Source organism: Abramis brama (assembly GCF_963993115.1).
Source record: "Abramis brama genome assembly, chromosome: 5".
NCBI lineage: Eukaryota > Metazoa > Chordata > Actinopteri > Cypriniformes > Leuciscidae > Abramis > Abramis brama.
In genome coordinates this window covers 33,991,860-34,018,438 of record NC_139967.1, presented here as the reverse complement: position 1 = coordinate 34,018,438, position 26,579 = coordinate 33,991,860, and the positions used below count along the sequence as shown (strand labels likewise).

General features: G+C 37.8%; 1 protein-coding gene across 3 annotated transcripts; it reads right to left on the bottom strand.

Moving 5' to 3' along the window:
* Nucleotides 1-25: 25 nt before the first annotated feature.
* On the bottom strand, nucleotides 26-26,338 carry camsap1b (calmodulin regulated spectrin-associated protein 1b). 3 transcript variants are annotated; one of them, XM_084114407.1, is made up of 18 exons: nucleotides 26,183-26,338; nucleotides 25,428-25,592; nucleotides 20,718-20,980; nucleotides 16,038-16,199; nucleotides 15,635-15,715; nucleotides 11,631-11,772; nucleotides 10,059-10,198; nucleotides 9,857-9,953; nucleotides 9,502-9,670; nucleotides 8,277-8,368; nucleotides 7,583-7,661; nucleotides 5,208-7,482; nucleotides 4,765-4,901; nucleotides 4,435-4,649; nucleotides 4,224-4,326; nucleotides 3,962-4,083; nucleotides 2,069-2,187; nucleotides 26-1,960 (listed from the first exon to the last, which is right to left on the bottom strand). In XM_084114407.1, the coding sequence occupies exons 1-18, from the start codon at nucleotides 26,187-26,189 to the stop codon at nucleotides 1,664-1,666; spliced, it is 4,665 nt and encodes a 1,554-aa protein (XP_083970533.1). In that variant the 5' UTR covers nucleotides 26,190-26,338; the 3' UTR covers nucleotides 26-1,663. The 3 variants fall into 3 exon arrangements, with proteins under 3 accessions (XP_083970533.1, XP_083970531.1, XP_083970532.1); XM_084114405.1 differs by lacking the exon at nucleotides 26,183-26,338 and adding an exon at nucleotides 25,988-26,060; XM_084114406.1 differs by lacking the exon at nucleotides 26,183-26,338 and adding an exon at nucleotides 25,988-26,060 and having other exon boundaries at nucleotides 9,535-9,670.
* Nucleotides 26,339-26,579: the final 241 nt, after the last annotated feature.

Sequence of the window (26,579 nt, the reverse complement as noted above, 5' to 3'; positions counted from 1 at the left end):
TGCAATCACCCAATGACAATAAAGCTATTGATATAAAAGTTTATCAACTGCCAAAAAATTACATGAAAAATCATGTAAAAGTAAAATGTACAATGTTTAACACTTCATAATAATATGCATTAATGAATGAGGCAAAGAGCAATTACTGTATAAAGCAAGAGGTGTTAAAAAATAAAGTGGAAGAAAGATGAGAATGTCAACAATTAAAAGGAAAAGAAATGAGAATGAATGTATTGACTTGAAATATTTATTAATTCTCAAAGTCTTATTTAAAATAAATAATAGTATGATAAATGAAGCAAAATGACAAAGAATGAGTAGTAGTGTTTTAAAAAACAAACAAACAAAAAAACAGGTGATCAACATCAATACAATCTTTTAGTTAAGATATAAAAACACATATAATATACAAAACTGCAATTAAAAATTAAACAAAATGCAGCGACGTATAGACAAGTCTAACACCTATTATTTGGATACAGTAGTTTAAGAGTCATTAAGGTTCTGTCAGTGTGCTCTTTTCGGTGTTAGTGTTTCTCACATGTTTCTCAGTGTATAACAGAGTACCTTCTCTTTTCAACAAATAGCTTTAGGAGCCAAAAAATGGTTTAGTAAGCCCTTTGAAATTCTAACCCAGCTATACACCTTCATGAGCAAAAAAATAAATAAAGTGCATGTGCAACACTCAATTGATCTTGACACCAAACACGAGGCTTCTGTGAGTGTTCTCGAACGTCTAGACACAAGGATGTCGGCAGTGTTGACACTTTTCGCTCTGGAATGTTTTCAACCTTGGTAAATAAGTAGACAGCGACTGCAAGGGAAGTAACCGATTATGAATATATTAAATACTGTCATTCAAATCGTTTACAGCGACACTCTTCATAACAGAGCATGCTGCTCTTCGCATGAGAAAAAGCTCCAGTGCCAACATCAACATGGTTACATTGCATGATAATAAAAGCACTAAAACATGATCATAAGTGCACCATAGTAAAGACTGTCCAGTGGAGAGGCCGCTACAGAGTAGAACAGAAGAGAAGAGAACTGCGTCTGACACGTATCAAGATCTGTTTGATTCCCTATCGAAAGGGCCATCGAGTTAAAAAAAAAAAAAAGGGCTACAGCTGAGCTGCTTTTTTAAAGCACTGAATAAACAGACATAGTACCACAACGCATGAAGGCCAAAAGTACGCAGACCTGGGATTGTCCCAGCGACAACAAAGGAGCAGCATGTTTCGGAGGCAAAAAAAAGTTTGTTTGATAGGCAAGTCAGCTTTTTTTTTTTTTTTTACATGAATTCGAGTTCTGGCAATCCTCAGAGGCAGCAGACATGTTTTGAAGATGGTAAAAGGAATATTCATATCCCTTGCAAAAAAAAGAGGGAAACAAATCAAACGAAAACAATCATGGGGGAAGCGTTTCGCTATTCAGTGCCAAACTAAGAAAAACTTCAAGTAGCAAAAAAATTAATCAGGTAAAAAGACCACAGGATTGGGGGTAAAGGACTACTTCAACCCAAAACACATTCAAATGAAGTGCATGTTGGCTCATGCCTGTTTGTTTGTCCAGCGAGCCTCTTCCATCCAAACTCTGACGGAAGCAGATAAAGTGATTACTGGCCTCGATGTAAAAGTGCAGATCTTACGAGTGCCATCTGACTTCACTTTCCACTCTTTTTTGGTCCTGCGGGTCTTTTGGCTTGCCACAAGTGGTTATGGATAGTCAGCGCATCAACACTAACGGACACGGTCTTGGCGGGGATTACAGTGAACTGCTTGCGGTCCGAGCTGTACTTATAGAGTTTGTCGATCATCTTCTTAGTGATGCTCTTGGGCCCTGTGCCGGTGAGCTTGTGGATCTCCTCTGTGTCGGGGAAGTAGGAGTAAAGGGCTCTGAACTGGCACCCACTGTCCCGGAAGAGAATCATCAAGTGGTTGGAGTCACACTTCTCCAGCTCCTACAGGTCAAAAAGGAGGCAATTCAATGACTATAGTTCATTATCAAAATTTATTGGCAACATCACAATATTATTTGCACGCCATGAACCTCCAAACTGGTCACATACCTCAAGAATGGAGTTCTTCTGTGGTTCATTTACTTTTCCTGCTAAGCAGCAATGAGAGATGGCGTTGTGGATTATTGGCTTGTTGGACTTCGAGCTTGGCTCCTTGAAAAGCTTGGGTCCTACAGTGACAAAATATTTATATAAAAAAATATTAAAACTTCAATATAACACTTAAGGAAAAGCATGGATGTCCTATAAGGACACTATTTCTGAAGGTTTTGGGTCTGTTTTTTTTTTTAAGTATCTTATGATCACCAAGATTAGTGTTGGCAATCGAAAATCAATTCCAATTCTGGAATCGGACACTTAAGGCCAGGAATCGGATACTTGTTATACAATTAAAATATTAAGTATAAAAATATAATATCGATTGCTTTGTGTGCATTTTAATATGACTTTAAACCATTCAAGCGCAAGACGACTCACACGCTGTTTTCTGTACAGCGCACACATCCAGAACGTGCGCACAGACAGTAGCCTCTCACACTGTATAGTGTGCGATACTGAACTGAGTTCTCTTCCGTGTCTTTTTGCACTTAAACGGACAAATACACACAAAAAATGTGTCGAAATATTAATATATCACTGTCAATGTTGAAAACAGTTGTGCTGAATATTTTTGTGGAAACTGATAGAAAGTTTAAAAAGGTAACATTTTACAGTAAGGTCACATTAATTAACTACATTAGTTACAATTAACTAAGATTAATAAATGTTGTAGAAATTGTTGATTCTTAGTTCAAGTTAATCTCAACATTTGCAAATATACATTATTAAAATCAAAAGTTGTATCCGTTCACATTAGTTAATGCACTGTGAACTAACATGATCATTATTAACTAACATTAACAAAGGTAATAATTGCTGTACAAATATATTGATCATTGTTAGTTTATGTTAGTTAACACATTAATTAATGTTAACAACTGAGACCTTAATGTATTATGTAAAGGGTTACCATTAAAAAGAACATCATTTATTTGAAATAGAAATATTTCGAAACATCATAAATCGCTTTGCTGTCACTTTCCTTGCTGAATAAAAAAGACTTTCAATATGAGAAGAAAAAAGGCTCACTGGGACTTCTGTAGAGGACCAAAGACAATAGTACCACAATCGTTACTTCGATTTGATCATATGCAGCAGACTGCATTTTTCAGAGCAATTTTATTTTCTTTATTTTTCTGTCCACAGTGAAAGTGAAAAAAAAAAAAAAAAGCTTTATCACATGAGAAAAAAAAAATCACTTAAACAGAAAATATTTAATGTTTAGAATTCAACTTATGTGGAGCAACTTGCATCTATCGCTTGTCAATTTGTTATGTCACTTAGATAGGACATGGTGTCCCTCTCTGAACCCTATATACAGCTCTCATTGATGCGTACAGGAGATTCTCAGCTCCATGATTAGAAGCTAAACTACCTCATCCATCACTCTGACACCCAACAAATGCCACAAACCTGTCTATTCTCCTTCTAAACAATTGCCTTACATGCTTCAAAGGTTCTTTGTGGTGAATGTTAAGATAACATTCATCAATGGTAATGTAACTAGGCAATTCTGAGCATTACCCAAATAACTGACATGAACCCAAACATTTTTGCAGAGCAAAGTGAAACACTTCAGAGAGTTCAGGCTTAAAGGACAAATTCATCCACTAATGTCTGCACAAGCAAAACATGTATGTGCTCAAGCACAAAGACAAACATACTGGCTAATGCATGGTCGAGATGATATCAGCAGCATGCTGCGGTTTTTAACGCAGGAAGTTGTCCTGGTGCAGAGGAATCTAAAGAAGTTTAAATAATTTAGTACATAAGACCAACAGCTATTGAGCATCAACACAAATATAAACCACTTGCTTCCAACAGAATGGAAAGTGAAAAACTCACCGGTGTATTCTGCCATGGATGTTGATGTAACGGAAGACGCGGTGGAACCGTTGTCCCAATCTCTCTCTGTAGTCCGACTGGAGTTGCGACTGAGGCCTGGAAATGACTCTACTGATTCCCCTCTGTTTGTGGAAAGAACGAACAGCAACATTAATGTGCTCTGGAGGTCACAGTCTGGACACATTCGATTGATTCTGAAACAAATTAATGAAATGCAAGCACGCATAGGCACACACCCTGTAGGACAGTGGGAAGGACTTACCGTTGAGATCCCGCCCCTCCTGAATTGACACTGTCTGGTTCAGTGGTGGCCACAGAGGCCAGTGATAGACTAGAACCAGACTGGGCACTGATGAGATTCTCATCTGGTGAGGGACAGTTTCATTTTTTCAGTTTAAATGCCATCAAAAGTTTATTAGCAAAAATGTAACTTAGCAATAATGCAATAACAGAAGGCATGATTTAAAACTTACTGGCAGCATGGCACTTGGAAAGCATATGAAGTGAAGGTTCTTCTTTCAGCACAGACTTTGGCCTTTGTTTTTTGGCCTTGGTCTTCGGTTTGGGTTGAGGCTGTTCTTGCTCCTCACACATCTCTTGCTGTTTCCTTCTAAGATATTCCTGCTTTATCAACTCTCTCCTAGTCTTCTCCTCCTCTTTTCTGATTCTATCCTCTTCAGCTTTCCTCCTGAAATTGGGAGAGAAGAGAGGCTTTAAACATACAAACTCCATAAAAAAAATGCAGAGCTTCTCTTTAGCGTTTTTATATTCCTGGAGGACAGCACTTCAGGGGTTGTCAATACCTGGCTTCATCTCTTTTCAGCTCACTTTCAGCCTCTATCTGCTGCTTGCGGAGCCGTGCCTCCTCTGCCTTCCTCTGTTGTTTCAGCAGAAATGCTGCTCGCTTTTTGGCCAATTCATCCTCTGCTTTTTGCTCATCCTGCAGACATTTAACAACAAAACTTTTTAGCTTTTTACATTTCTGAAACACTACGGTATTCACCTGGGTGTTTTCCCAGGGTGTTGTTATATGTTTGCTATAGCGTTCTGAGTGTATTTTGTTTGTTTGTTTGTTTTTGCTAGGGTATTGCTCAGTGTGGTTTGCTTACAGGTCCAGGTGAAAGTGGAAGTAGGACAAATTACATGTCATTTAATACTTTGGGTTAGGGGGTTCCACTAATAAAATGTTAGCAGTACATAAAATAAACACTTTGCCAGAACAATACAATCTATTATATGACTTTACCTTGAAAAAGAAGCCCATTCCAGACTTCTTTTCCCCATCACTTCCATCAGTGGTGACATCCAAAACATCTGTGCTTTCTTCATCTGGGTTGGAAGCCAAATCAGACAAGTCTACTTCAATAAGATTGACTTTTCCTCTAGAAATGTCCTCTGAGGAGATATTATCCCTCGCTGGCCCATCATCAAAAGTAGCCTCAGTGTCCTGTAAGGTACTGGACATAGATTCTTCGAAAGTGACACCAAGCGCCACAGAACTTGGTTCCCTAGAGATCCTCAAGTTAGCTTCATCATTAAGGTGGAATGTAGTGCTTTTTGGATTCCCTTTGTCTTTGTTAAAAGAGCTTTGCACAATGTCCTCAGGTTCTGTTTTGGGGGGCCTGGCTCCTTGAATTAACCTGGCAGAGGGGCTGTCAGTAGGTGTAGGAGTAGTGCTCTTCTGCCCTTTGCTGTGCTCCTTAAGCAACAGCTCTGATGGTTTGGAACGTGACCGTGCTGAACTTAGTTTGGGCGGCTTTCGCATCACAGGACTGCCACTTGGTTCAACGAAATGTATAGAAGCTCTGATCCTGGCTTCAGATACATTACTTTGGTCACTGCTAGGTAGTTGAGCAGCACCTGTTGGAGACTGGAGATTCTGCTTCATAAGCACTTCCTGCTGGAGTGAAAGTTGCATCATTTTCTGCTGAATGTTTCCTATGGCCTCGTTCAGCAACTCAATGGAGCGGTTGCATTCATTAAGATCTATCTCTTCATCCATATCTAAGGCACTAGGGGGCACAGGTCCCCCACCTGCCCACTCGAGAGATGCCTTCTCAGGCTCTTCAGCCTCTTTCGGCCCATCTCTCGAATCAACACAGGTATCATCTTTTGATGACTTCTCTTGATTGAGTTTTTGGCCATCTTTCAAGTAGTACTCAGACTTTGTAGGCTGAGGGAGTGTGTCACTCTTCCCTTTTTTTACTATGTGCAGGAAGGCTGCTTTTCCAAGCTTAAGCCTTTGTCTTGCCGTGAAGACCTCCATCTTCTTCTTTTGGGATTCAATTGCACGTCTCTTTTCTTCAAGTTGCATGTGAAGCTGAACAAGTTCAGAGGCCAGCATGTTGGTACTGTCGTTGTTCTGCGGTGTGGGGCTCTGGTCTCTTTTTATCCTCCAGGAGGTCAGAGGAAGGGGGCAACTCTCTGAGCCATCAGGTGTTGTGCGCTGTGAGCTACTTGTGCTGGACCGGATGTCTTGGTTGCTACCAAACTTCAGCATCTTTCGTTCAGCAAAACTGGTCATGCGCACACTGCCACTAGCCACACTGCTGACTTGGGACTGCTGGCCAGGGCTAGAGCACCTGCTCCCACCATCCTTATCCACATGTTCCTTTACATTCATGTCCTCGCGCAGCTTGGCCGACTCTTCGTCCTCCTCATAGAACTGTTTCTTGTCTGGATGGAGCTCTTTGGTGAGCTCTGCATCCTGCTCCTCAATGGTCTCCACGGTCTCTATATCAGACCCTGGATGGATGTCCCATGCTTGGATAGGGCTCTTGTCCTCAGGCACAGATGAATGAAGGTAAAACCCAGGTGACCGCTCAGCAGAAGACTGCTCAACGCTACTTGTCGCCAGTGGTTTGAAAGTTTGCGTTTGCCCAGGGACTAGAGGCACAAGTTCACTGGATTTGTGCTCAATTATAGTGGTCTCAAACTCAGAGCTGGAGTTGGGGGTAAAGGTCCGGTTAATGGTGTGTGGAGGTCTCCGTCTGGAAGATGAAAGAGCACTTTCTGCTCCTGCCACTCTTCGTGCTGACCCTCGATGCCGCCCTTCTCCTGACTCTTCTTCCTTATTCAGGCTTACGGACTTCTCTTTGGCTGGCCTTAGAACTGCAGGCATCAAAGGTTCCAGGAAGAAACTGGTGTTTCGGGATTCTGAGGATGCTTCCTCCGGTCTTCCCCAAATGCATGTTTTAGCACCAGGGGTAGCACTCTCTACCCCCTCGGTATGCTCTGCATCCTCAGAGTTTAACAGGGTGATGTCGTCCTTAGATGAATCGGTCCTGGCAATGGTTACCAGCTCATCCTCTTCATCCATGTTAACGTTGCCCAGTAGAGCATGGCCATTGACCCGTTTAACACTGCCATAACCCGGATGGCTCTGGTGCTTGGGTGTGACAGTGGAAGCCAGGCTGTCCTCACTGATAGAGCAAGTCAGACTAACACTGTCGCCCGATGCCAAGTCTGCATCGCTGTCCGTAGCAGAGTGGAGAACATACCGATTCAGCTGAGACAGTGGCCTGATTATTATAAGACAAGAATTACCAAACTAAATATAAAATCAATGTAATATCTTAAAAAATATGTTTTAAGTACTTATATTTAGCAATAGTGTTGTACCTCTGCCGTTTATCTGACCAAGCCACAGATCCTCTGGAGTGAGCTTCTTGCGTAAAAGAATTGGAGCGATTTCGACAGGCTAACAAGAAAAGCACAAGTCGGAGAATTTGATTACCTGATTCAAAGTCACACACTAAAACAACCGCTGACTTGACACATCTCAGTATACCCCCATATGAAAATTAACTAATAAAAATGATTACAATACAACAGTTTATGTAAATAAGCATAAATTGAGTGAAACAAATTGTAAGTATATTTCATAATTTATGCATTCATTCACATAACCATAATGCAGGAAAAAAGTGCCTTAACAGTCATACAAATAATGGGGTGGGGGGGTCATCATGGGGCTAAAACCAACTTCATTTTCTTTAAGCCAAATATCATATTACTCAAACATTCTGGTTAGGACTTTGTTCTAAATAACTAATCCCCAGTATTCTGTCTAAACGGCTTAAGTTACAGATTCCATTTAAACTAAGTTTATAATAATAAACAAATGGACAGAATATCCAACTTTCAAAGTTTAAGCAAAGAAGCTTTAAAAAAAAAACAAAAAAAAAAACACAAATTAACTATATCTGAGACCCAACATTTTTGGGTGCCTTTCATGTGAGCATGAAAACAACAACAACAAAAAAACTAGTTAAAGACTATTTCTATGAATGGCAGCAGAAGCTTGATGCCATACCCGTGCTTTCCTCTCCTGGCTGAGCCTTCTTTTTTCTTTGTCTCAGTGGCAGAAGTGGATGGGAGGGGCTGAAGCTGGAACTCCCCTTATTACTGAAACAGCAAGCAGAGAACATGGTTGGCAAACCACCAGCACAAAAAAATAGGACGAATGATCTCCAGGCCCCCAGAGGTCTATCCAGCCAAAATCTAATCGTAACTGACACTAAACATTTTCCATGTGGATGGACAAATATAGACAAGCAGCACTGCTCTGTTTAGGACCTTAAAAAGAATAACTTCATCTAAAACAGTCTGAATACTACAATTATAGAGCACTAGCATGACATTAAAATGTATTTTCTTTCCGAGTAGCTTTTATTTTTACTTCGGCTGTGAAATAAAAGTAAGCAAAGTGAACTTATTAAAATAATTTAAGTTAGGCAGGGCAGGGCAGTGCAGTACTGTCTCAGCATGCAGAAAAAACACAGGCAGAACATGACAAGGCAAAAGACGTTATGAGACAATATATGATTCAAGCGTGAATCATAATCATGCAAGCCAAGTTCCCTCTAAAGTGCATGCATGAATGCAAAAGCAATATTTCCCAACATATAAAAGCCCACAGAGGTCCTACATTTTTATTTATCTATCTTGTATTGGTCACATGACTAGGGATGTGCAAAACTATGTGAAGCTTAAACTTTGTCTGCAAGTTAAAGCACAAACTAATTGACTAGTAGGGTGTTGGACCCATTCTTAATTACAAAATAAACAAATCTTAACCAGGTTATCTTGAGGCTATTTTTTTCTTTTCAGAAAACGAAGAAAAATAACAGTAATACCTCTAGATAACCAAGTAACCGTCATCTTGAAACTGCTTTTAGTTGAAACACCCTCTAAGAGGTGGCCTACTAAAATGTGAAACATAGCCTAACTTCTAAAGTCTCTGCATCAGAAGTTTTATAATTTTACTTTGTGAAGAATGTCATAGTGAACACTCAGTTGGTGCATGGTGTTTTTTTTACTTGGTAGCTGAAGTAGTAGGGGTCTGCCTGGTATAAATAGTTTTAGTTTAGCAAGAAGGGAATGTTAGATATAAGTTTATTTAGAAAGAAATCTGAGAATGACCAAGGCATATTTTTACATTGAAACAGTGTTCGACCAGATCACTGACATTTACACCAACAACTACCACAATGAATGATTTTACACATGGAACAGAGACAAAACCATGAAGCACTTACAGAGGCTCAGATTCTTCAGGGTGCAGGAAGTACCTGTTACAAACTTCCGGGCTGCTCTGGACAGGAAGAGCTGGATCAACCACACCAGGAGACACCAGGAAGCTCCGTTTGGTGGCATTGGAGATGGGCACAGTAGGCCTGGCACTCTTGGGCTGAGTCATTGCTCTTGCTGCAATGATAATATTAAGTCAAATTATTAGTACAATAGCCAACTTTTGAGGACGTTGGTTGAGGCTTCATGTAATCTTTATTGGTTTAAAAAACTTAGATGTCAGCAAAAAAGGCAACTCTACAACTATAGGCGCTTCACACAATAATATGACAAATGCACAGTAAAAAACTAAAAACTCTTCACCATCTTTAAATTCCTGAACATCTCTTGGCTGGACAAACTCAGGCTTGACAATCTCAAACCACCAGAAGAGCTCTGCTATAAATACCATGATGTTGTGCTGCAGAGAAAGAAAAAAAACAGCAAATAAATCAAGAACAGATCCATAGGGAAATGAAACGTCCTGTTAATGATGAGATGCATTATACATAACTGAATAACTTACCTTGAGCACAGGAGGTGCATACAACATGTCCTCTAAAGTCAAATAGAAGCTTTTGTTAAGGTACTCATTGGAAAACTCTTTCAGCAGCTGGATATTATAAAGGCTGTCTGCTATTGAGGTCACCTCTTTCAAGCAGATGTCTGCAGATAACATAAAACACAAAGTTAGCAAACAAGCTATCCTGAGGCATGCAGGCTCTGAAATTCATGAACGCTAAACCAAGTGCTGAATCCAAACGAGGTCAATATTTGCTAGCGAGTTGAAGTATCAGAAAAGAACATTTCAGAGGACTGTTACGAGGTACAGCACCAGGGGAATAAAACTACAGTCAATCAACATTATGAAAAAGCAAACCAACAAACACAAACTTCAAGATACCTACTGTATCATATTTGATATGCAAATTTATAAGGCCTCTAAATTATCAAGAATCAAAGCATCGCTGAAAAACCTGCTAAATGCCTTCTGTCGTCTGATTGATAGTCTTTACTTTTTTAGTACTTTAATACTAAAAGGCCTTTTAGTATAATTCTAAAAACGTGTCCTTTCAGATACTGGGAACATGCGTCTTTTTGCTTTGAATTGTTTACTGATTGTTTTACTGAATTTCATTTACTGGACCGAAGCAACTTAGGTTTATTTGATTATCCATACATCATATCTTTAGAGAAATCTGTTCAAATTAGAGTATCAAATATGATACATCTGACTTTTGAGGAATATTTATTTGTAAATGTCTCAATCATCACTGTATTGCATTGCATTATATGTTTTGCCCCCCACAGTTAAAAACAATAGAGCTTAAATCTAAGCATTTAAATCATACTAAGACATATTATTGGAAAATATAGTGTCTCAATTTGTTTACATTGTAAGTAGTCTGCTACATCGTTATATAATCTGGTTGAAGATCAGAATTTTATCTTACTTTTTGGCCATATAAATATCAGTAATTGCACCCAATTGCATATTTTTGCTCAGTTTTGGGCCTTCAGGTGTTTCTTTCCTCATTGTACTTTACAAGTCATACTGTGAGCCATAAAAGCATGGGCCTGGTTTAACAGACAGGGCTTAGATTAACCCAGGATTAGCCCTTAGTTCAATTAGGACATTTAAGTAGCTTTTATAAAGATTCCTTAGAAAAAAAAATTACTGCTGTGCATCTTGAGAAAAAAACAATGACATGTCTATAAAGGCTCAATCAACATATTTCATACGTAAAGATTTACAAGATTAAAATGAAGTGCAGCACCAATCTTGAAGGGACAGTGTGTTAAAATACGTTCTCCTTTCCCAGTTGAATGTGCAGTAAATAACTGTTGATTTTACAAAAAAGTAAGCTCTGTGGCGCCATCAAAACATGTTCTGTTTGTTTAAGTTGCCTGACATAGCAACAACTCTCTCAACCAATGGCGTAACTGGGTCTACTTAAACTGTTTAGGAGGAACTAGGGGGCAGGGTGGAGGAGACCTGATTAGATTTGGTGCCACTAGCAGTGAAGAGATTACACGCAGGTCTGAAATTCCTTTAAGAATACTAAGACTAGTTAACTAGTCTGTTATTTCACTCTACCATCAAGCTTCATCAGGTCTGGGCAGTAGTAATGGACCACAGTCAGCAGTGCAGCACCGTCACACACGTCCCTGATCAGGTCCTCCAGCAGGGGGAAGAAGGGCAGCTGTCTACCTGAGGCATGATCCCGCCGATACCGTACCTAGAGGTGACATGAGAGGAGGCCAAACTGTCAAAACCACCTACAACAACAGGCTTTTTTCCACAAAGTAACCTTTGGTATATGGCACTGGTATCGTGTAGGCAAGAGGCACTTTTGCAAGAGGAACATATTTGATCCTTGAGGCTAAATATAAGAGTATTTGTCGGTCTAACAAAACTAGATAGCCACTAGACAACAGTTATAACATTAGTGACTAAGACTAACAGACAAGTTAAAGGATTAGTTCATCCAAAAAACAAACCAAAAAAAAACTAAAATTGTCATTTATTAAACCTCATGTCATTCAAAAAAAAAAAAATAATAATAATAATAATAATAATAATAATAATTCCAAGAGAGACAAAAAGAGATGTTTAGCAGAATGCAATATTACGAAAGTGAATAGGGACTGGGGCTGTCAAAAAAATAAAATAAAATTGCTGTCAATCGGTTATTTTTTTTCACCAATCACACTTTTTTCTGTAATTAATTGCACCTAACATTAAAAAAAAATTAATATATTTTTATATTGTAATACCTTCACATCAAATTTCCAAAACAATATAGAAACAACAAAAACAGTATATTTAAACATTTTATGGCACCCTTTTATGAAGCACTATGAATGAAGGACAGTATCACAGATACCAGTTCTGACACTGATCTCTATTGATTGATTGATTTTTTCCCCTAAATTTTAGCCATTCATTATAGCCATTCAACATTACAGTATAATTAATAGTATTAATAATGTCAATATAATATAAATTTTAAGATATAATAAGCTTTAAAAAAAAAAAAAAAAAAAAAAAAAAAAAATAAATTAATTTAAGTGAACTTAAAACAATCTTCACATAAACCCATTGTAATAAATGTCACATTTAGCTGTGCCTTTAATACATCAGGGCTCAACGCTGAGGTTATTTTCTACTTATTTTATCTAATTAGGCCTATAAATTGAATATAGATTAATCCTTATTAAAGCTACAAAAGTTATTCAGTCAAGAGCAGTGTGATTTTCTCTGTTTTTTTGTTCTTTGATTGACATTAAGAACACAAACAGCAGCAGGTTTATTAAGACATTTAAGGCCTGACGGGGATCTGACACATCCTATTTTTTCTTTACGTTCATTTACCACTTTTTTTTTACCAATTTAAGACTGTGCTTAGGAGGATTCTTGACAAAATGGGAATTGTCTGAAGCGGCATTCTGTGCCGGTGTTTTTTTTTTCCAGTTAACGTGTCTTTTTTTCTTGGCCTTATTTTTGTATGACCCTGCTGAACCGATGAGCGTTTTGCTGTCTATTGGTCACGCCTTAATTTCGCAATATCTAGTATTGCATCCTTCTCATGAGCATTTAATCATTTTTGACTTTTCAGTGCGAGTTAAATCTCTTTTTTGGTCCATTTTACCTGTAAAAGAAAACCTTCTTAATAATTACGAACACCTGAATATAAGCCATTTTTTCATTTCCGACCTTCCTTAATTATATATCACTTATAAATGATTAAATACAAAATTAATAGTAGTTATTAAGATTGATGTGGTTTGGAATTGGTAAAATGTGCATTCAGAATATCAACTTGCATAAAATATCAATACAACTTATGCACTAAAACAAAATGAGTTATTCTGCTCCAATGTAGCTCTAAAATGTCCAGGTCCAAGGCCCAGTTCTCATTCACTTTTGTTGTGCGGAAAAGATCAGCTTCGGAAATTCTTCTCAACTACTCCTTTTATATTCCATTGATAAAGCAACACCATATTAAGGGTTTGGAACAACATGAGGGTAAATAAATGATGGCACTTTAATTTTTGGGTAAACTGCTCCTTTACGCAACAATAAAGCAGAACAGTGACTGGCCACAAAATAGTTTATCACAATAAACTTAATTCAACAACAACTAATGATATGAATCATAAGAGCAAGAAACATTAATACACTGTTGATACATATAGGACTACAACTACACTTTCTTATTAATGGTTGCATAAAACACCTGTGTAAACCAACAAAAAGCCAAGAACCCAAAATACAAACGATCCGCAAATGTAGTGGTCGACTGATGTGGATTGTTTGCTGGCCAATGCCAATATCTTATAGCAGTGGTTCTCAACTCCAGTCCTCTGCTCTGCACATGTTGTATGTCATCTTTAAACACTTTTTAGCTTGTTAGAAAAGAGCTCCATGAACTGAACTAAGTGTGTCAGATAAGGCAGACATACAAAATGTGCAGAGCGGTGAGTCCGCAGGCTTAGAGAGCAGGGAAGCAGACGGCTGATATAAAGCCAATATGCATGATATCACATTTAAAGACAGTAAATAATACATTAATAATTTCTGTAATGAAATATATATTTATTTGACATATTTACTGAAATAATTCCGTCATGCACAGAGGTATATGTATACGGAACAAAGTATTATAGCGTTTCGATTTATATCAGACAGATCTGTTAGCAGGCACTGTGGTTTTCAGTGCTGTCAAAATAAAAGTCCCTCTTCTCCGACTCTTATCAGACACACTGAAAAAAATAAATGTATCAGCCAATGGCGATAATTAAAATAAAAGCCAGATATCGGCATGCATATAAACCATATATATTGGTCGACCACTACAGCATCTACACATTTAACACAGCAGCCATAATCATAATCTTGTAAATGTATTCAAGTGTTCAGCCCTAACAGACACCAAGTCTAGGTTTCAGACAGGACACAGTGAAAGCTAGACAGATCTAAAGGTAAAGGTAGCAGAATGGAGACAGATGATCTCTGTGCCACTCATGAGACCCCCACAAGATCCAGCATGCAATGGGCAGGTACAAACATAAGATCAGCCTGAAGGACAGACTAAGCCGAGAGACAGACAGAACAAGAAATGGACAAATGAAGATGGAAATGACTGCAAAGGATGAGAAGACGAAAGCCAAAGTAAGAGACTCCAACACACACAGACTCTCTCACAAACACACACACATACAAATTACGCTAAGCGGCATGTGTTAGCTCATAACTGCATGTGCTCAAAGGGTGAAAGGCAGATCGTTTTGCGCGATTACAGCGCGAGTCTTCCAGTGTGCACTGATTAGATAAAAGCGTGACCTGAGTGGTGATGGCGCATGTCGGGACTGACACATACTACGCGTGCAGTGGAGAGGAAGCACTCACAGCAAACTTACAGGTACTAGTTTCCAATACCATTTTGAGGGAGACTATCCCAGTAGCGAGGGAGGAGGTTAGAGGGAAAGAGACGGGAAGAGGAGCAGAGAAGATGTAAAGTCAGGGAAGAAAAGAGCAGACAGATGTGACCCTGCTATGAGGTTAGAGGAGAAACAGAAGGAGTGATGCCACTGAAGATATTAGATCATTTCCACAAGCCTTTTGTTGTTACATTAGTATTATGTATTCAGATGAGTCTTGACATTTCAGTTGACACCTGAGGTCCTGTTTACACCTGGTATTAACAACCGATGCATTTGATACAATCAAGTGGTCAGACGATTGTATTTCTCAAACACGTCTCCAGTATGTGAACACTTGAAATCAGAGATTAGGGGCGGCATTATTTGAGGAGAAAAAAAAAAAAAGCCTAATTGTTAGATTAAAATTGCAATTATTTACAAAACCAAACTAAACTAAAAAAAGAAAGAAAACCGCTTTCCCACTAACATTTCCTTCAATGCAGTTTGAATAATGTTTTCTAGACACATACATCCCTGTTTACACTTGTCTTTAACGATGTTCACTTGTGAATGGATTCCTCAAGACAGATGTTAAAACCAGGTCTAAACAGCGCCTGAGAATTAGAGAGTTTTTACAATCTGTGAGTGAAACACTTGTGCTGGGATGTCTGGTACCTTCTGATGACTTGGAGAATCCAGCAGATGCTGTTTTGATTTGTGCTCCATCTCTGTGATCTCCCTCATTTTCAGGTTCACCTGCAGCACAAAGAAGGGAAGTGCTATGATGCATATAAAAGAATTCAAAACAAACATCTGAAGTTTCTAAAGCCTTCTTTTAAAAGTGCTGGCAGAGGTCTTCATGCTTGCATGAATGGACATGATCTGGCCAAGCACTGAAAGGCCCCCTAGGCGACTAGACAAATGCAGGTAAGCTATTAGTACATGTAACAATGTGTCTATTCAAACCGAAATTTCACCATTTAAACTGTGTTCTGTTAAAAAGTTAATCTGATACATCAAGGACAGTTCCAATACAAACATGACTAAGGGCCACACCCTTAGTAAAAAAAAAACACACCTTGTTGATCCAGAAGATCATAGCATCCTCAAGGTCAAAGGGGAGCTCTTTGGAGGCACTGAATGTGGAGAACCGCTTCACGCAGGACACGACCTTCTCAATGCTGATCATCTCCACAGTGTAGGCCATCATCAAAGCATCAATCATGGGGATGTGAGAACTCTGTGCCGCAAAACAGAGGACAGAGAAGTGTCACATTTTTTTTTTTTTTTTTTTATTAACATATGATAAAAAAAAATCCAAAACCTTTTCAGGCATAATCTTACTAAACAAGTCTTTGACCCATTAAAAATAACAAGTGTTTATTATGTTTGTAAACATTTAGCTTTATTTACCGGTATTTTACGTTATTTCCGAATTTAAGAATAAAATGCAACTTGTACGAGATTTATCCCTTTCTTTTCTCTATCAAAAATGCAATTTTATAAGTGTAGTGTGTTTTTAACCATGCAGAAAACATTTTAAAATATCTTGAAAAATGACTTTAAAAATTTACTTAAATTACTTTTTAAACCATTTAACTGATCATTTTAATCAGTCAAAATTCTAACTGTATGTTAGCGATTAGTTGCTCATAATTAGCCTATGATACACAAAAACTTTGTTTCACACCAGCATCATGCAAAAAAATTAAATAAATTAATATTAATCATTTATAATAAATATAATGCATATGAAAGTAAAATGTTTCTTTCACAGTTTCTCACAGGACATTGACAAAACTGGTACTACTTTATTATAACCTAATAAAAGAAACGTCCCTATACTCAGAAAGTCCAAATGTTTAAGGGTGCTGCTCTTCCTCAGACTAAGAAAGGGAAAAAATGTGCACAAAGCTTTGAGGAATCTCCTATTTAGCCCAAAGAAGGGCATACAGCTCTAGCTAATAAAAACACTGAGTCCAGTTAATCTGCCAAAAAGCACAGTCAAGATGAAGTAGGTAACATAATATTTTACATTTCTCATGAAATGTAAAAACCTTTATGTAACATTCCTCATGCTGGTTACAACTGTGTACACAACCTCATGATTTTAATAACCTATTACAAAATACACCAAGCACTTGAACATTCAGTCTTAGTTTGAGAGTGTGAACAAAGCCCATCCAGTTACCATGGCAACCTCAACAGCAGTCAACGACTGACTAGTTCTTACGCCAGCACAATCTCAGCGGACTGATCCGTGACTCAAGCCAAAAGTGTCAGCGAACTTTCACAGTCTTTTTCTCAGAAAGCATGTCAGAAGATTGGAGTGTGATGGACTTTGGACTCAGCTAAACGTTGTACTAAAGCAGAAAAGCACCCTATCACACTATTTGTACCATCTCTGCAGTATGTGTACAGCGCAGCGCACAGTATGAAATTTGCATTAAAAAAACAAGATGACCAACTACATTTGCCAATACGTGCAATATAACCAGAGCACACTGTGTCGTGTCCCCCAATGAAATACTGTCAACTTGACTGAATCAGCCGTTATTTTTTAAATCTCATTAGTTGATCAGACAACCAAGCGTTAAGATATTTGACACTATTAAAATTGCAAAACAACTGCAATCATAAAAGCATAAGCTACCGTTTGGAGTCTGTAAGATTATTTAATGTTTGTGAAAGAAGTCTCTTATGCTCACCATTGCTGCATTTATTTGATCAAAAAATTATTGCATTTATCTGCTGCTCAAGAAAATATTTTATTATTAGCAAAGTTGAAAATAGTTGTGCTGCTTAATAATTGTTGGAAACCTTTCGGATACTTTTTATTCAGGATTCTTTGATAAATAGAAAGCTTTTTTTTAAAAACAGCATTTATTTTAAATAGAATTTAACAATTTAAAAGTCTTTAGTGTACCTTCTGATCAATCTAATGCATCCTTAAAGAATAAATGTATTAATTTTCTTTATTTTTTTTTTTTTTTACTTACTGACCCTCAACCTTTGAATGGTAATGTACAGTGCAGTAAGCAATACACCAGTATCCCATTCCAAGTAAAAAAAATTAAGCACTTCACATCATACATTTTGTAAATCCCTGTTGTGACTTTTACTAGTGAGGGAACTCCATTCTGACATTTTGATGCCAGGTATTTATGTAGCACTGATGCTATAACACCGGTTCAATGCACACAAATGACGCCTATACTTCTGTTCTTAAAAGTCATCATGCTGTACCTACACAGTACACACCCCACAAAGCCATTCTGTTCGGTCTAACAGGTTTGTGTGGATCAGACTGTATTAGGCTCTTCACAGGGTGTGGGATCGACCACAAAGATTTGAATTAGAAGTGATAAAAACACGGTTGAGTGTACAATGCTGATTCACCACCATCAGTGATTCACCATTCACTGGAGAAAGCACATCACTGGCTAAAACAAATACAGCTGTGAATCAATGAAATCCACTCCGCTCTGAGCTACTTTAGCTCAAGCACTGATCACACTAATTGTTTGGACAGGTGATTGTAGTGGTTATACGTGAAAGGAAAAACACAAGCTGGATATGCCAACAATAGCAGCTTTCTCCTGTCAGTGCAGAGATATCTACAACAGGAAGATCTCTGCAAACCACAGTTTCCATATCACATTTGCTTTTTCTTTGTCTGGTTCTGGACTGTAATTAGCGCTTGCTAAGGCAACCATCACGATTATCGTTTCTTCCTCCAGACAAAATGCTGGTGCGTGTGCTATGGATGTGAATAATACTTCAAATTATGCCATTACTGCTTTATACAAGAAATATAAATCGAAAAGAGGTCATATGGATCATATCTAGGAATGTCTTTTAACTTGGGGCTGTAAAACATTACCTACAAACCACCTAAAACACCCTAGCAAACCCAAATTAATATTACCCAGCCATATCTTGGCAGCAGAATATCATGGAGGACTGGGGATGGGCTTTTTTGACCTGGGGCTGGGTACAAAGGTCCATACGGGACCCCTGCCATTTCTTGGCAGTAGAATATCAGAGATATGGGGGTAGGGCTCTTGACTAACGGCAGTGTACAAAAACAAAATCAAACACCCTGGTGGTGACTTTTGCGCGTACACACACACAGAGATGGGAGATCGATCGCACTGTGCACACACACAGAAACATTCAATAGCACAACAGAAAGTATTAATAAATGAACTTCTCTACTGAATCTCTACTTTATATTACTCAGCAACAAGGTGGTAATGTCGCTGTTTTTGAAGTGATTAAACCAAGGGCGTAGTTTTGGTTTTAACATTGAGGGGTTGAAGTGTGAAACGTTTTAACGTTTAATCATTCAAGCGAAGGACAAGAGAGAAATCACTTCCATACTCAAACACTGAATTGATCTTTCACGTCTCCTTGCACTTAAATGGACAAATGTACCAGTCTCTGCAAGTATTCTTCTAAACACAGTAGGTTATGTCTTAATTTAATGTAAACAGTTGAGAAAGAAATCAGATGTGTATCACTGTATTGGATCTGTGAATTAGGTCTTAAAGTGACAGCAGCCTATAAAATACCTGCTGCTGACAATGACATTAATGTTAATCAAACAACAAAACACAGATTTAATAAAGATTAATCTACATTTAATTTATACAGTGAACAATACAGTGTTATTTTAAATGTAATTATTACATTTCTTTACCTGAATACTTCTGTTAGACCTTACTTCATTTGTAACTTTGTTCTATTGTATTTATCTATGCTTGTAGTTTATTACAGACTGTTCACTTGTCTTTAATATCCTAATGTTTGAACTTTATTAGTTCGGCCAGTAGATTTTGCTGTGGTATCAAAGTACTTAAAGGAGAAGTTCACTTTTAAAATGAAAATTCTGTCATCATATAATCACCCTCATGTTGTTTCAAACCTGTATGAATTTCTTTCTTCTGCTGAACAGAAAGGAAGATAGTTAGAAGAATATCAGTAACCAGGCAGTTTTTGGGTCCCATTGACTTCCATAGTAGGAAAAAAATATACTATGGAAGTCAATGGGACCCAAAAACTGTCTGGTTACTGATATTCTTCTAACTATCTTCCTTTCTGTTCAGCAGAAGAAAGAAATTCATACAGGTTTGAAACAATATGAGGGTGATTATATGATGACAGAATTTTCATTTTAAAAGTGAACTTCTCCTTTAAACAGGACTTTGAATAATAAATGAAAAGCAAAGTGACATTTGCCCACCCACTAAGCAATATTTATTTATTGTTTTTTGCTGATCTGAAAAATGGTCCGATCCGTGACTCAAAAACCGTATCATTATCTGAACCCTGAGTTCACATATATATATATATATATATATATATATATATATATATATATATATATATATATATATATATATATATACACACACATATACATATATATATATATATATATATATATCCCCTCCGGCATGACAAAATCCGCTATAATACTTTCTTTTTTTTAAAGTATACATTTGATGAACATTAATGAATATAAATGTTATACAAAAAATATTTTTTAACGTCACGTTTATATTATATTCAATAATAAATGTACATCATGCATATTATTAAATATATACAATCACGTCTTATACAAACTCACGTTATCCATTCAGCATACTGTAAAAATTTAGTACTATATACTACTATATATAAAAAAGTAGTACTATATTCCAAACACATCCAAAGATACAAAATGACCAAATACATTTTGAATGCAACGCACCATTTTGATTGGTTGGCAGGACAGATCTGAATCTGTGACAGGCGTGTCATCGCCCTCCATGACATAGATGCCTTTGCGAGACAAGGCCTGGATGACTGACTGGTGGGACTGCAGAGAGGCCACCTGGTCTCCTTTGAGAATGAGGGTGCACACGCGACAGTACAGCTCACAGGACAGCAGTAACCGGATCACCGGGGGTTTAATGTGTTCCTGGTCATACTGATCTGTGTAGAAAGGGTCTTGCAGGTCCTCTGGGATGTGATCTGACAGGATGAGAAAACAATAAATTAGGATATAAACAAATTTTACTGATGCTGAGATACTGATGAAAAACTTGGGATGTTTTCAACTGTTATTGCCGCTACAGTTTCTATGTCATCAGATGCAATCTGCCGGGGAACCCCTTGCTTTGTTGCCATCTACGGCACTATGTGCTAGACTATAGCGTGATGGTGTGAAAAGCAAGACATAGGGCCCTAGTCTCATCATGAAATCTCCTGTGCAGACGCAGATGTGCTGTGGCAGCTGGGGGTCTGGCCGCAACCATGAGGCTCAAACACTGGCAAGAAAGGCCAGACATGTCCTAGTCTGGGCAGCCATTGCTCCATCCACACCAACCACAAATATTTCGACGCCCTCTGCACCGGCATCCCCCAGGAGAACCATATCATTAAATGTGAAGGCACTGGGTCCAATCATCCATCATGCATTTATGCACACACACCTGCCCCCCCCCCTCTGATGAACCACGTGGAGCTGTCTGCTTTGTTCCAAACCAGTCCGTCTGCCACATGCACGGGTTGTTTAAAGACTGGAAAATTACAGTGAGCATGTCTTGTGTTTCAATACAGCAGATTTAGAGCATATTATTACACAGGAGAATGATTTTAGCATTGCATTAATGTGCACAGGGATATCAACTTAGTTTAAACATTTTAGGAATTTATAAGAATATATAGTGTAAAGCATCAACCATAGGTCCTGTACCATTTCTTTAAATTTATTTGGCATACCATTATTAAACACCTTGTGCCTTTACTAGTTCTATATTTCTATAATATAAAGAACTGCCTAAAGCATCACATCGCTTTAGGCAGCCTTTATTAACCTCCTGGAGCCGTATATGGATTACTTTTATAATGAATGCATGCTCTTTTTGGAGCTTCAAAATCTCAGGTGCTACTCACTCCCATTATGAAGTTAAAGGATATTTTTTAATATAACTCAGATTGTGTTTGGCTGAAAGAAGAATGTCATATACACCTAGGATGGCTTGAGGGTGAGTAAATTATGTGATCATTTCCATTATGGGGTGAACTAACTCTTTAACTTTGTCATATGTTATAAATATAAAAACTCCACATTTCAAATTTTTACCGCAGCATGTTAACCGAGTTTGTTTGTGTGTGCACATTTATTTCGATTTCTCTTTGAGAGGCTGCACGAGCCTCAACAACAGGGCAACCTTGTCACCATCAGTACATTATATTATCCACCATCAATTGACACTTACAATAAATAAAATAAAATCAGAATCACTTGTGTTTCGGTAATTCCCATTATATATATTTTTTATTGATGTTTTAATCGGGTTATTTGTCGGGTCAGGCAAGTATAATTATCTTTCACTTGTTCCGGACAATGTCGAGTTAATGTCGAGCCCTGCATAAAATTTCAAATATCTACCATACACCAAAGTACAAGAAGCAGAAGAAGATAATATGACAGCCTTAAATAAGGGCCCAGTTGCAAGCATTTGTATTTATCCTGCAGTATTCAACGTTTTTTTGTTTTTTTTATCTTGAAAAACGTGAACTGGACATTCAAAGCAGTAATCATCAGAATCCAAAGAAATCCTTCAAATCTGGCCCACTTCTGAAACAACTCCGCTTTAACCACAGCTTTACCGAAGGGAATTTCCTGAATAACAGAAAAGCCGAGGGGGAGGACAAATTACTCCACAATAATGGTGGAATAAACTTTATTTGAACCTCAACCCACAGACAAGCACATGTCTAACCCCTTCAGTAATTAAATAACTCCCACGTTAATAACAATAATTATTGACAGTCATGTTATTATTATTACCCATCACTGTTATGGCAAACTGACACACCCTGCAAAGACAGTTCAGATAATTAAACATTCAACAGCAGAGAGACAGTTTCCTCAGCTTTAAAACGAGGTCAGGAGTCTTACACACCACTTTTGTTTCACCCACCGATGATGGCAGATTGGGGTGCTTTTTTGTTAGAGGGGGCACAGGCTACATATCAGAGCATGCTTGAATACATCCTCTAATGGGATCCCTTTCCACTGTGCCAGTCTTATGAGATGATCTAATAGGAGCCATATGCTCAAGACATATTTTGTGTGCCACTCTTCTGGTACCACCATGAATCAATACTAAATCTGTCCAATAAAATAAATAAATGAATGCATGTCATATAACAATAAGTGAAAAAAGTCCACCCCACTAAAAGTTTGATCACATTTGGCGACACACTGCAGTGCTCATATGTAACAGTCATTAGTGACTGATACTAGAGCAGAGGCTAAAAATATACGTGGAGCAAATATGTCTGCTGGTCATTGCTTTTTCCATATGAAGGCACTCAAACAGTTAACCCTGATTGACAACAGAAATTAATAATAATGCCTAATTATCGAAATAGGAAAGTTTTATTTTTATGTATAAAATGTGCATCAAGATGCATTGTACTTGCACCAGGTAATTAATGTCTTTACGTGCCATAATTTAGTATATTGAAACCTATCTTATGGCATATGTATTGCAATACAGTGCACTGCACGAGCTGACATTCTGCTTTATTTGTGTTCCACAGAAGAGAGAAATTCTGGATAGAGGGCGAGTAAATCACATCAGAATTCTCAATTTTGGGGGAATTATTCTTTTACAGATGTCTAAAAGCTTGACTTTTTTAAAACTTAACATAGATCACATACATGAAATACAAGACAGACTCTTGGTGTCCCACATACAGCCTGCACTCTATATCTGCTGACAGGGAGTTGGTGGCATTAGGAAAACCCTTCCTGTTCATCCACAACATTTCAAATGTGCAAGCACTGCAGAAGGGACAAATGCTTTTGATCCTGACTGTCAAATACAACAACGGTGGACTCAGACTGCTGGCTCTCCAAGCCAAAACATTTGTAGGTCATATATAAGTTAGAGCTGCACAATTCTGGATTCTCCCACACGATTCTGAATGGACAACTAAATAAAATATGTAATTTACTAGAAGTTCTGACAAAATGTTAATTGCTGAAGTATATTTGAAACATGTGTAGTTAATTTGAATGAACTATTATTATTATTCAGAAAATTGGTTTGAATGAATGATTCAATGAATCACTCATAAAGACTTCACTTGTTTCATTGCTGGATGAATCAGCATTTTTGAACGAATCTCTTGAATGAATGATTCAATAAAGAATCTTTTACCAGTCACTTGTCACCACCTTCTGGTGTAATGATTTAATTGATAAACTCTTTATTTGAAGCGTCGGGTTACTTTCAAAAGGTGATTTACTCTATTTGTATCACTACCGTAGACATCAATGTTCTGAACTATAAACTTTTATCCGAGTAATTCTGTGATCATTTGAATCATTGTAACAGAAATAATTATAATTATAATTATAATAATTGAAACGATTAATTGCGCAGCTCTAATATAAGTACATCTGTAATATTTCTTGACCTGTTGAGCAGTATTTCCATAAATCTTGACTAGTTTTCATTTTGTGTACTGCTTAAAATCAATCCACTGTGAATAATAACAATAGCAACACCATGTTTTTTGTTTTGTTTTTCTGGACATGTACATGGCAAAACCAGTTTTTGGGTATTTTAAGTAGCTTGGAGTATCATGTCAAGATCGTGGAACTGTCTATATGTGAATAAAAGCGCTTGCACATTCTGTTATGCTGCTTGATATTGCAAACTGATATTTGTTTTTGTATTATTTTCACATATTATCATAATAATGGTAACACTGGTTTGTAGCTTTCAGTGCACATTGCTATTATTCTAGTTATTTACCAATAGCGTCAAATTAATTGGAAGTCTCTGAAGAAAATAACTTCAAAATAAGGTGGATACTGTTATTGCGAAATACGATTTCGGTCATATCACCCACCTCTAGCTCACACTTGCAAAAAAATGTAAAAAGTACCATGCTGCTATCATGTTTTTTCAGACATGTACCATGAACTCTTGGAAATACCTGGGCTTGGAGTACTATGTAAATACCCTGGTTAGGTACATGAATTTCAGAAGCATCCATCAAAGTACCACAGTATTATCATCTGATACCAGTGCGATCCAATGTTTCTGCCACTGGATCATTTTGCTGTGGTAAATATAGCATTGACACATTTTAAGTACTATGTAAAGACCATAGTATGTGTGTACAAGTAGTATGGAAATACCATTTTTGGGCATGCACCACGACAACGCCTAACTATGAATATGGTTTATCATTATCAATAAATTGCCCAGTATCGAGGTACAGTGATGCCAGGTGATAATACCACAGTAAGGGGAGAGGCACATTTTTTTCTGGCTGTCTAGCCAACTTGTCTTTGATTACATAGCACACAGAGTCTATAAATCAATTTAATAAATACAAGTCTTGCTTTTCGGTCCTGTTTTCATTCATAAACAAAGTTAAATCAACTCACCGATTCCGAAAGCTTTGGCGAACAGCCATCGCAGGTTAGCCGCTATTTTAGCTCGGGCTGAATCATACATCTCCAGCGGCACGATCTCCAGCGCCTCGCCCGCCGCCTCCATCTTTCTGCGGGCGCTGTCAGCACCCAGCTCCGCGTCCATCCCGCAACCACCGTCTGAAAACACACAAGCAAAAGCACTTTCAAACAACCTTAAAGGCTTTCTTACGAGGGCATGTGGTGTTTCCTAAACTGCATGGAAATGTGTCGGGAGCTTTGGAGCAGTAATTCAGTTCTTTAGCGTCCAAGCTAGCTAGCACACGAGTAGCTTTTATTCCAACACTATCCTCTCAAATATGTAATAATATTAATCCCAGACATAAACGACATGTACGTTTGTTACTTACAGCTACTGAACAAAACAAACCTAACCACCTCCTGACAAAACAAGATAAGCTAGTCTGTGATAGTTTATATGCAAAGTAACTAACGTTAACTTAGCTAGCCATCGCCCAGGTAACGTTAGCTAATAAACACCAAAATAATACTATGTTAAATATTCAAACACTCACACGGGGAGATAGATTTAACCATCTGTGAGAGCTGCTGTCCTGAGCGTAAACTGGTTTGCATGTTTTGAATGAAACACAGTTACCAGCGGCTAACAGCTAATGCTGCTTTAATGAGATGAGGACTAGCAACCCGCTGCTAAACTACAGCCCCTTTGTCAGCAATTAATGAAAACAACCACATTTACCGCAACCTACCTTCCATATGATGTGCTATCAACAATCCACTGTAACAAATCTGTGGGTGAGAAATGAAAGAAAGGGGTAAAAGGCTCCGGTGGGAATCATGAGGCCACGTTTAGTCCGAGCAGATACGAGTGTTGGTGGATGAATGACAAACCCCTGTGAGTGTGTAACAGCCTTCATTACTAACACACTTCAAAATACCCGCAACAAACAGTCTAAATACAGTTTAAAATGTCAATTATTCAAGGTGTGCTGTTGTGGATGAGAGTTATGTAGCCTAGACAGATATTGTTATTAGGCCTGATGTTGTGTTTGGTTAAGAAAAGCACAGTGATGTTTTATATTCTGTTAAGTGTGTTTAAAATATAATAATTAATGCCTCTAGGATAAGGCTAAATTCTTATGCAAA